At 41.5% G+C, this 11387-nt stretch overlaps 1 protein-coding gene across 2 annotated transcripts; it reads right to left on the bottom strand.

The window, feature by feature from the left end:
• Positions 1-172: 172 nt before the first annotated feature.
• Positions 173-10148, bottom strand: rab35b (RAB35, member RAS oncogene family b). 2 transcript variants are annotated; one of them, XM_005940570.3, is made up of 6 exons: positions 9784-10128; positions 7427-7477; positions 7197-7320; positions 3322-3446; positions 3032-3156; positions 173-2351 (listed from the first exon to the last, which is right to left on the bottom strand). In XM_005940570.3, the coding sequence occupies exons 1-6, from the start codon at positions 9833-9835 to the stop codon at positions 2223-2225; spliced, it is 606 nt and encodes a 201-aa protein (XP_005940632.1). In that variant the 5' UTR covers positions 9836-10128; the 3' UTR covers positions 173-2222. The 2 variants fall into 2 exon arrangements, with proteins under 2 accessions (XP_005940632.1, XP_005940633.1); XM_005940571.3 differs by lacking the exon at positions 3032-3156 and having other exon boundaries at positions 2245-2351; positions 9784-10148.
• Positions 10149-11387: the final 1239 nt, after the last annotated feature.

The raw sequence follows: 11387 nt of genomic DNA on the forward strand, positions 1-11387 counted from the left end.
AGTGGTCATAAACCACCTTTAAATGAATATGAACAACCCACATAAGAGTTAAGTAGCCACAGGTTTTCCAAAGACCATAAAACATTCTCAGAAAAAGGCAAAAATAAAACGGACACAGGTTTAAACTCAAGTTGGGACTGAGCCTCCGACCACTGACAAATGAGATCAGTCATTATGTGTCAAATATTTATTCTTTTAAAACGTTTATTACTGATTAAATTCATGTAGGGAAAAATGAATAGTACATCTTTGTCTCCAGTGTACAGCAAACCACAGCTGACAAGTGTCTTTCAACCACAGCACACGGCCCATGTTTAACACATGTGCAGTTGGTGTGCTAATCATGTGTGTATGTTCTATATTGAATATAAACACACAAATATATTTATATATACATACACATAATGAAGAGAAATCATAAAGTGTGAGATCTGATATCATTTCGAGGCCCTTGAGGTCACGGTGACCTTTTGACACGTATCGGGATCCCAAACCAGCTGCCGGAGCCTGCCCAGAGGAGGAAAACAAAGTGTTTTCGACAGAAGCTTGTGCAACATCAAGCTTGCTCCCAATTCCAAAGACAGAAAAAAAATTAATAATAATGTCAGTAAGACATTGTACAACGCTTCGGCCTCTGTGGCAAATCCGGGCGGGGAGGGAGCGGATCCAGTGCTGCAGTTCATCCCCATTTGTTCTTATATTAACAGTCCCACTGTGCGCCACACTCTCAATGTGGAGGGTCGCCAAAAAACAGTCCTGTAATACTTCAATTTGGGCAGGTAGTGCAGGTCATGACCATGAAAAGCAAAGCGATAAACCTTAATGCTTTAGTCGACTGTTTAGAATATTCTGCAAGAGAAAACGCAGGAAATCCACAAGAGTTTGAATGGTAAAATGCATGGCATATCTTTTTTTTTTCTAAACACACCCAATCAAACAGTGTTACATGCTCAAAAACACAAGATTGAAAACCACAGTCTGCAATGTATTTGGGAGGTTTGGGTGGTTGCACAGGTGTCTTGGCGAAGAGCTTCCATGCACCGTCGCTGGACCAAATGCAGGAGTCCATCACTGAGAGGGGTGCTGATATGTGGGCATCAAGGGAGAGAAGGCTGGTTGCTGCAGGAAAAAAGAAGTAAAAGAGGAAGAGGGATGGAGGGAGCGCCTGAGGACCTAATTCACCAAACGTCTTGGCCAGCCACTGGCCACTATGGCAACAGTCCAATGAGAGGCGCTGCAGCTCCTAATATTTCTTTTTTAATATATATAATATTGGCAGTATCACTGTTTTTAAAAAAAAAAAAAAGGGAAAAAAATATTTTGGGGAAAGGTTTTAAAGCAAACTCTGAAGCATAGTAAGACTGCAGTGAAAGGTGCACGAGGAGCTCGACGTCCCAGAGCTCCGAGAGTGGTTCAACTGCTCCGCTGCACTCAAAAAAAAAAAAAAAATCTATTATGGATGGCTCAGCACTACTGGAAGTTAGAAAGGAAACAAGGGAAAACTTGGCAAAATACAGACAAAAAAAGAAGAAAAAAAGTCACCAGTTCTGTCCATCAGATTAGTTGCTAAAGATTGACTACCAATGATCCTTCTCCTCCTCCAAGTGATTTTTCCCCCCAACAAGTCAAATAAAACAAAACCTAGAAGTTCATGATCTGTTGGCGTGAAGCCATCGTAACACAGAAACGTTCAATGGAGATGTTCAGTGGAGAGACACCTGTTCCAAAAACTGCCCCCCTCCCTCCCCCCGCCCCAGAAAACAAACCCAAATAAATCCAGGAAAGGTGAGCCCTCCTCCTCCTCAGACGCAGAGTCCAACCCGACTCTGAATGTCCCGTGTGCAGTGGAATGAGAAGGAGAGATGAGATACTGATGTGAGAGAAACAGGGTTGTGGAAGTGGATACAAATCGGAGCATTATAGCTGTCAGTTGCAGATCCTTGAACAAAAAATTAGGACCTCAGGTCAATAGTGCCCATCTGCTGAATTCCAAATAAAACTTGATCTGATGTCTAATAAAATCTGTACAATTTTTTTTATTAAAGTCTTCATGATTAGTTTGTCCAAAGGGGACATTTTTGCCGTCATTTTTTTAAATCTTTCACCATATATTTATTAAATCTTTATCTGCTCTTTAATTTAGATGCTCTGAGTCCCATCGTGTATGTGTGTATATGCATGTGAAGACGCCGCCCGCTTTTCTGTGGATGGCTTCAAGTTTGTTAGCAGCACTTTTTCTTTCGTTTACTGTTCCGGGTGAGTTTGACCACGTCGTTTTGTTGCTGCTGCTGCTGCTTGGCTAGCACTTCCTTCTTGGCTTTTAGCACTAGCTCCGTGATGCAGTTGAACATCTGCCGAGAGAGGCACAAACCAAAAAGCATGAACAGATTAGAGCGGTCAGATTTGTGTGTCATAATGGTGACAAAGGAGTATTTAAAGGAACAGTTCAAAGCCTCACTTGAGTCTTATTTCTAAATATGAAGCTGCAGCCTGGATAACTGAACTTAAGAATCAGGCAACAAAAATCCACCCACAGCTGTTCACAATGGTGGAAAACCTCTGATGATGAGTTTCCACATAGATGTTGTTATTTTGTTTTGATTAGCGAGTCTTGGGGTGGATTTGTTTACCTATGTACACAAGCAGGCTAGCAAACTCGACACCATTCTCATTGCTATTCCTATAAATCTGAAGCCAATCTAACACTGCAATAAAGCAGAAGAGCACATTAACAGCCTTTGGTTAAAGAGTAATAAAATCCACTCTTAGCTTTTCAAAAATAAGGACACTATTCTTTGTGCTGTGTGATTGTGAACCGTTTTAAACAATAGCACTCACTTGAATTAACTGAGTAAACGATTAGCAGATTGTTTTGTCAGGGCAAAAACAGTAACTTTCAGCGATGCTTTGTGCAGTGACAAGCTGATCAGCAGTTATCACAGAGCTTCTGTGCATGCCTGGCATGTCTGACGAACAGCTCCAGACAAGCTTATCAGTCTGAGGCTACAAGTAACACAAAACAACTAATTACCTCTTCAACATTTACGTTCTCTTTTGCACTCGTCTCGAAAAGGCTGATTCCCATCTGCTCTGCAAACTTCTGCGCGTCAGTCGTCTCGACCACCTTAGAGTTTGGGTCGTCGTTCTTGTTTCCCACTAAAAATAGAAAACAGCTCAGTGTAAAATAATGGAGCAAGAAATTATTCCCATACTGCCAGCAAATACAAGAGGTGTGCACTGGAGTGAAGGGCAGAGTCTATTTTTAAGCTAAAGAAGACGAGGCGAGAACAGTACCAAGGTGTTTCTTTGGAGCGCACTCACCTAATATTCGGCACACGTCGTCACAGTTCTGGTTGATTTCATGTAACCATCGTTTTACATTGACAAAGGACTCAGCACTCGTGACGTCATATACCACTATGACCCCATGTGTTCCCCTGTAATATCTAAAGACAGAAGAAAGGGGAAACAGTCAGCTTACAGTTTGCGAAAAAGATCAATTGAATTCATTTTAATTTTATTCATATAATGCTAAATCACAACAACAGTCGCCTCAAGGCGCTTTAAATTGTGGGGTTAAGACCCTACAATAATACAGAGAAAACCCCTAACAGTCATACAACACCCTTTGAGCAAGAACTTGGTGACATTGGAAGAAACCGCCAACAGAACCAGGCTCAGTGAGGGGCCTCCGTCTGCTGTGACTAGTTAGATAAAATATTTCTAATTAGCTGAACAGTTATAACGACTTCTACTTTTACTACAGAGAAATGGTAGTATAGCAGCAAGACTAGAGAACGCTAAAAGTGTTGGCCGAAGAGTATGAACAACAGTATAACTGATTACCTAAAGATAAAGGATAACAGACAGGGTAAAACATGGACGTAGCTTCGGTGGCGGAAAAAAACCCTTTGACCTACATTTTTTCTGAACACCACATTATGGTGATGGAAAGTAACCGATAAATTTAAAAATAAATCTAAAAGTAATGCCTCAATAGAAACTGTTAGACAGGATTAACGAATAAACAGCAGAGATAGTTTGGTAAAGGTAATAACAAATAAAAGGAATTATTAAAGCTAAAGTTGGCAAATAAATATGTAAAAAATAATTTGTTAAAGTTAATAGATGAAAATAAAATACACAGCAGAAATGGCTACGACACAAAACAGACTGGAAAATTTAAAAAAAAAAAAAAAAAAAAAAAAAAAAAGGCCAACAGGATTGATGTGTGAAGAGTTTTTGATACCACTACACCGTGTAACAGTTTAAGTATGCTATGGCCTGACCTTCGGTATAATTTTAATTTCAAGTCATCCCTAACTTTCTGAGCGAATAACTAATGTTACCCAGCAAAGGGAAAGACACTTGAAGGGGCACAACTTAATAAATACATTCATCAGGACAGAGTGTATGACTGTGTGAAGGAAAAAGCAACAACACCACATTTATACCGCACAGACAAATGAACCGGCTTCAAAAACAGAGGCCAGATCTGAGAGAGTGCATCCCCAGTACCACTGCACTATGCCAAACAAACACAAAGAAACTTTTGTCAGGGATTGTGTGTGTGTGTGTGTGTGTGTGTGTGTGTGTGTGTGTGTGTGTGTGTGTGTGTGTGTGTGTGTGTGTGTGTGTGTGTGTGTGTGTGTGTGTGTGACAGTTTGGGGATACAGCTTGTTTTGATAGGGTTTGGTGGCATCTAGGATTTACATCACACTATGTTATTAATGTAAATTAACATTATTGGGCATGATTTTCAATACCATAAAAAACTATTCTTACTACTGAAACTGATACAAGGATGATCTGATGAGATGTTTTGTACTGCAAAGACTGCCAATACAAGAGTAAAGTGTAAAGCCAACACAGACCAAGCTCAGTTCTCCTCATTTATGGAAGGAGAGCGCTTCTTATTATACATACATGCTACAATTAGTGAAGTTTGTAGAGTCTAATTTTCTGGCTAAACAAATCAGACTGCCTTACTGTACTGACCATTGTTCTGCACTGCTCCTGCTAGCAGACTGGTATTAATAGTGCTGACTAGTATGGGTGGAAACATCTAATTGTTTAATTAAAACTACAATGACAAAACCAAACAAACACCACAACACACACAATACTACTGTGTATCCTCAGTAAAAAGATACCACCCAAGCCTATTGTCTGGGTTTTCCCCAAAGTCCTTCAATGATGGACAGACACACAGCAGCGGTATGTGGCTGTGCGTTTATGTCTGCTCAGTGCACATGAATAAAGAACCTTAAACTGCCAAACACACAAACAGCCTCACAGCCCAACCTGATGTACCCTTTTCTGTAAAGGGTTAGCATACTGAACTCACTGAAAGAGTCATCATTCAGATGGACCTCTGCTGGCGCTTGAACATGGGACCTAGATGCCCTCGGTAGGAGTCCACCTGCGGACTTTTTACTATTGTTAATCTCATTATGTGCTCTTTTATTTACAATGCAAAACAGTAAATAATTATGAGAAAAACAACAGCGTAAAAGTCTCTAAAAGAGAAAAAGATAAAGTTAAAGTGATATTATGCTGTGACTGAAGCCTGAGGCTGAAAACACAGCTGCTCACTGACATATGGCTACCACCTCAGGTTAGTCTGCCTGAGTAGACTCAGCAGGTCACTGCCCATGATCCATCTCCACAGAAACATTCATTTAGGATCTAATGAGGCACCATGCCACTCTAGTTCAACACAGGGAACAATCACCCTTAATAGGCAGCCTGCTCGCTGGAGGGATTCCTGCAGAACAAGTCGCAACAATCCTTCCAAACTAGGACGGCTATGCTCCACAGGGGCTAAAGCGTTAAGGATTTCACGCTTTCTGGATGATTTTAGCATTCCGATTGGCCTCCCTGCAGCAGTGCTAGTACATAAGAGTCAAACATGCCCTCCTGGTCCCATTCAAGACGAAACTCAGGAGGCAAATGACGCTCCAATATCTCCCAAGCGCAGTCTGTGTCTGCTTCAGTCAAAGTCAAAAAGGGGTGAGCATGTGAGATGACTGCAGTTTAAGCTGTAGGTCACATCAATGATGTTCCTATCGGTGCTGCTCAGAGCACTGAGTGACTGACTATTTGTCATGAATATAGAAACCTATGAATGCAGACTATTTCTCTTGATACAATGGCAAAGATTACTGAAATTTATTTTTAGGAGTCTAAAAACGTGTTATCCATAATAAAAGCAATCGTTATAGTTTGATATCATTATTAGAAGCAACATTAGTGGTCGTGGTAATAGTCATGAGCACTAAATGCTGAAATCGCTTTACTTTTTCATTAGTTTGGGATCATATTCATTTGCATCAAGGGTTGCCCACTGACCTACCATCTGTCACCTGGAGGTCAACTCTACTGCTGCATCATCCAACCTTAAAACAAATGTAATAGACTCCAGACTTCCACTCGTGGTATTGCGAGCTATGTGGGTTGATGTAAATGATGGGAAGTCTTCTGAAAGCTTAGAGAGCATCTTTCTGTAGGCTGCCATCAAACCACAAGACCAAACTGAAGTGATAATATTTCTATTTAAGAAAAAAAAAAAAAAAAAAGCCTGCACAGACCAAAACCAAATTTATGCTGTTAACAACTGTTATCTCTATATCCTGACAGACTTTATGTTTATTTGTCGTAAAAGTCGACGAACGCTTAAAAGCTCTCAAAAACAGAAATTAAAATTTGCAAGAGTAGCAGCAGCACTTTGTGTTTTTAGAGGCTTTCTGAACAGCAGTGAACTTCTGGGACAGACAGCAGTCTGTGTTCTTGGTCTATTCAGGTAAACTGTGGAGAAAAGAAAAATTTAGGCCAACGTTCCTTCGTAAAAGCGTGGGAGTGCCGATCATTGTGAACCCTCAGGGCACATGGACAGCAGTGTGAAACACGCTGCAAGTGTAAGAGGGTAATGACGTACACTCGGCACCGTCATGGAGCACTACAGCACACAACAAGGAGCCTCCCTCTCACATCTGTAATTAGGATGTGTGGGGAATTCCACCCAGTTTCATAGAACAGCAATGACTTATTCTACTGCTTCCTCATATAAAACCTAATGTAAGGACCGCAAAGAGCCTTTCATGGTTTCAGACTTAATTGTTAAAACATAAACAAAAAGTTTCACCTGAAAACTCCAAGCTAAGGAGGGGGACGTGTGTGTGAATGGATCCACTTACGTTGAGGTGATGGTGCGAAAACGTTCCTGCCCTGCTGTGTCCCAGATCTGTAGCTTCACCTTCTCCCCATTGATCTCCACTGTCCGGATCTTGAAGTCCACACCGATCGTGGTGATATAGCTACCTGCGAGTGGGCACGCGAACACAAAATCGAATTTATTATGAAAACATGGAAACTGAAACGGAGATGAGTCCTGATTATACATCGCTGCTTTGGTCGACCCCCGCACCTGAAAATGTGTTGTCTGCAAATCGCAGGAGGAGACTGCTCTTCCCCACTCCTGAGGAGGAAACACAAGCACAGGAAGAGGTTTAATGTACAGCGGCACAAAAAAAAAAAATATACACTATAACAACTCTGCATTTTTGATACTGGCAAGTCTGAAAACATTTTTTTTTTGCACCACAACAGAGCAAGAGTTTTGGTTTCGCATATTATATCCTAGTTAACCAAGAGCAGCAGCACGTGATGACGGCACGCACACGCACACAAAAAAAAGAAAAGTGGGGGATGTCAAGCTGAATCGTTCCTCTAGTCTTTGTGTAAATACAGATTTAGTTCTTCAAGACATAAACACGGATCTAACCTGCTGCACAGTGTACAAGCTGAAGGCTTCGGGTAAGCAAGACTACACCCTACATACTCATTCTGATGACGAAGGTAGCTCTAGAATCTTAATCGATTTAACCTCAGTGAGGCAGACACAGGGAGGCTTCTTAAAAAATTCAGATATGAAACAGTGGAATTCAGAAAGAAATAAGAGTAATAAAAGATGACAGGAGAGGACAAAGAAAAAAGAGAAAGGGACTGAAAATGAGGTTAGTTTATAAGTGTGAGGAAGATTGATTGTGAGGTTACAACTGAAAGTTAGGAAGTCACTCTTTTGGCCTGAGGTGGGACTGAACCTGCAGCCCAGTTACACAGGTTATCTATTGTGTTATTGTCATTTCATGTTTGATTTGTCCTCACATAAAAAGCTATCAGGTTCCTGTGATCTCAGCACTACAGAGTTTTGTTCAAACATACAATGACCAAAGCTTCAAAGCAGAAGAGCATTCATCAGCTTTAACATATCGTGTGGGCCTTTAGCTTGGCAACCCCCCCCCCAAAAAAAAAAACAAACTGTCAGGTGTAAAAATATCCAGGACACCTCTGTTGTCAGCCTGTAATTATATCTCTACATCAATGGAGCATAAATTAACCACAGACCATGGAAAAAAAGGTAATACATATCTGATACATGAAATGTTGCTCAAATTTCCATTTAGAGAATGATGTTCATGTGTACTGTGAAATTTTGTATGTCCTCTAACTTGTCATAGGTTAGAGGGTGTTCACGTTCAACTAGGGATTCAGTGAGTGGAGAATCTGATTCCCAGCAGCAGGTCTGACAACAGAACAAGGGCACAAGGTCAGAGCCCCCCAAATAAATAAATAAAAATCTCTGTGCAGCACTGCAAACAGTAGTGCTTCCATGCTGCAGCTGAGGGCACACTGGCCCCTGTGTGTGACATGCAGTGAAGGGCTTGCTGTACTGACTTGTCTCTCCACTGTGAGAAGCCAGCTGATGGGGCAGTGCCAGGACCGGAGCTGTCAATGAATCCAAAGACCATTGCTCACAAAAGAAGTTCAGCGGGATGAGGCTCTAGCTGCTGAGGGTGGAATACTTTTTTATTTTCCCGCTTTTCTTAAGGCATGTTTTCCACTTAAAAACAAGAGGGGCAAACATTTTTTCATATATACACAGATCTTAGTTATGCATCTACCTGTGGCTGTTTGTTCTAATTATTAACATGATAAAAAGGTGCTAAACATAAAGAAGCAGTCAGAGTCTTTGTGCTGTTATACCTTATACACCAAAGGGCACTTTGGTTGACACTAACCGCGGTGTCAGTCTCACTTCACTGTAGTCTGACTAACTAGATGCAAACATGTCTTTGCAGTGCAGCATTCCTCCACTCTCAACCTCCTAGGTCTCACAAGCTAACTAGCTAACTAAATAAATAACAAAACCCATTGCAACATCTTAACCGGACTTAGTTGAATTTACATCTGTGCCGGCAACTTCTTAGCATTTAACCTTCCCGGTGCAGCAAATGATAACTAACAGTTATCAACATATAACCAGGCAAGGACTTGTCATGTTAGCCTAGCTCATAGCTAGCCAACACAACCTAGCTAACTGTAGATACAAACAAAAGGCCATAACTACATCCTACTACCCCAGGAACGGTATAGGTCACAGTACGTGTTGTGTTACGGCGGTAAAACAATTGTCTAAACCGATATAAGAACAATTTAGGACATTTTCAAGAGATAAATCCTTAGTGTCTGGAGGCGGTATCCGGCCTCATCGGCTGACATGCCCAGCCCGGACACACAACCTCCGCCCTGTAGCTGACACGAAAATATGGCGGATGTGTACGTTTAACACGTAATTTCAGTGCCTAAAAGACAAAATAATACACTGCAAAAGCGCCCGGATGGTACATAGCCGGGTTAAAATAGTACTTCTGCTTCCCCCATTGTAAAAAAAAAAACAAGACAAGGCCCACTTCCCGTCCTGCATCCCCGGCGTCGGCTTACCGCTGTCACCGATGATGAGCAGCTTGAAGAGGTAATCGTAGTCCCTGGCCATGCCGGTAGCTGGTGGCTCACCCCCGCCGTGTACCGCTTCTTTGCTCGGTTAGCTGTCGGACTCCCTCGGTGCGTAAAGAAAATCACCAGACCCCAGATCCAACACCACCACCACTAAGGATATCACAGACTGTTAGCCCCCCGAGCCGGCGGCGTTTTTTCTCGGGGTTTCGCGGCGTCAGCAATCCTCACTCTCCGCTGCAAACAGCCGGAAACTCCGCTTCCTCCTCTGGTGGAGCTGCACCCAACTGTGACCCAGTCTCACTGCGCAGACTCGAGCTACAGCACAGCGGTCCCATCCCATTGATGAACACAAGAATCATGCCAGGAGAAACGCTGGAGAGTCCCGCGGATTCATGCTTCTTTTTAATGCACTGAAAACAACTTAAACCACACAATACTGAGAAGCACGTGTTGTTAAACTCGTAGTTTAACTCCACATTGCAGTAGTTTACAGGAAGTTCAACTAAATTCGCATAGAGAGGAAATTCAGTTTGTCGGTTTTGTGTAATCAACTAGAAATAATTTGGAGCCTTAAAAGGGGGAAGACTTATTTTATTTCGCTGTTGTCTCATGGTTTTTATATATTATTTGTATTACAGTAGCTGAATTACCTTTCTCCACCTTTTATTTTATCCGGATTGTTGCGCAGACACACCAGGCTTCAGAGATTTCCTAGACTGGGGTACCTGTTACTTCATTTAAATATGTCCAAAACTAGAAATTATCCGATATCACTTATAATTTGATGCATTGCCAGCTTGATCATTTCCCCTTAAGTATTTCAAAATACTTATTTGAGCAATTTTAGTGAAAAGGTTTTCATTATGACCATTTTCAGCTCTATAGTAGCAGATATGGGTAATTTAATCTTTTACATAATTCTTATTCATCTTACACTTATCCTTGGCGTTTCCCCTCAGTGCATCCTGTCTGAAATGGACTGTTTTAGCTGCCAACTTAAAGCTGTGTGCCTGAGATAAAGGGTATCTGCTCTCAGTGAGATCACACAGAGCCAAACGTAGAAAAAAAAAAAGCCATAAACGGAATTTAGAGTAGTTTAAGGACAAACACCAACCTCATTAACTGAAACTAGCCTCATTTAATAAGTCTCCACTGCTGTAAGAGCATACATATGGCAGAAAAAAATGAAAGGCATAATAGTTCCCCTTCCTCCTCTTAATATACAAGTGGAAAACCAATCCTGAAACCTTTTTCTTCAGACATTTAAGGCCACTTGATAATATTTCAGATGTGAATGTACTCCTGCATCTCCTCTAGGCTCTGTGTTCCTGGTTTGGAAAACCTAGACCATGAAGGGAGACTTCAGACCAAATCACCAGAGTAGAAAAGAGAGATGAGGCCACATAGAAAGCAAGAGAGTGGCGAGGTTTTAACTGGAAGCCAAAAGCTTTTGTCTGCTGAAGCTTCAAGAGTAAAATCCAGCAATTGGTGAATCAGAGAACTTGGTGGAATTCAAGTGAGGTGTGACAAAGTCTGAGAGACGCCAACCTGAGAAAAACCAAGCATCCAATATTTAACACACTACATTA

This window comes from Haplochromis burtoni, unplaced genomic scaffold, assembly GCF_018398535.1.
Source record: "Haplochromis burtoni strain Fernald_Lab_line unplaced genomic scaffold, NCSU_Asbu1 Contig_293, whole genome shotgun sequence".
In the NCBI taxonomy this organism is placed as follows: Eukaryota; Metazoa; Chordata; class Actinopteri; order Cichliformes; family Cichlidae; genus Haplochromis; species Haplochromis burtoni.

Coding starts and splice junctions, on each gene's coding strand:
- rab35b (XM_005940570.3), bottom strand. CDS start 9,835: ATGGCCAGGGACTACGATTACCTCTTCAAGCTGCTCATCATCGGTGAC. Junction 7,321..7,426: donor TGCAGACAACACATTTTCAG/GTGCGGGGGTCG, acceptor GCCCACTCGCAG/GTAGCTATATCACCACGATC. Junction 3,157..3,321: donor CGACGTGTGCCGAATATTAG/GTGAGTGCGCTC, acceptor TTCTATTTTTAG/TGGGAAACAAGAACGACGAC.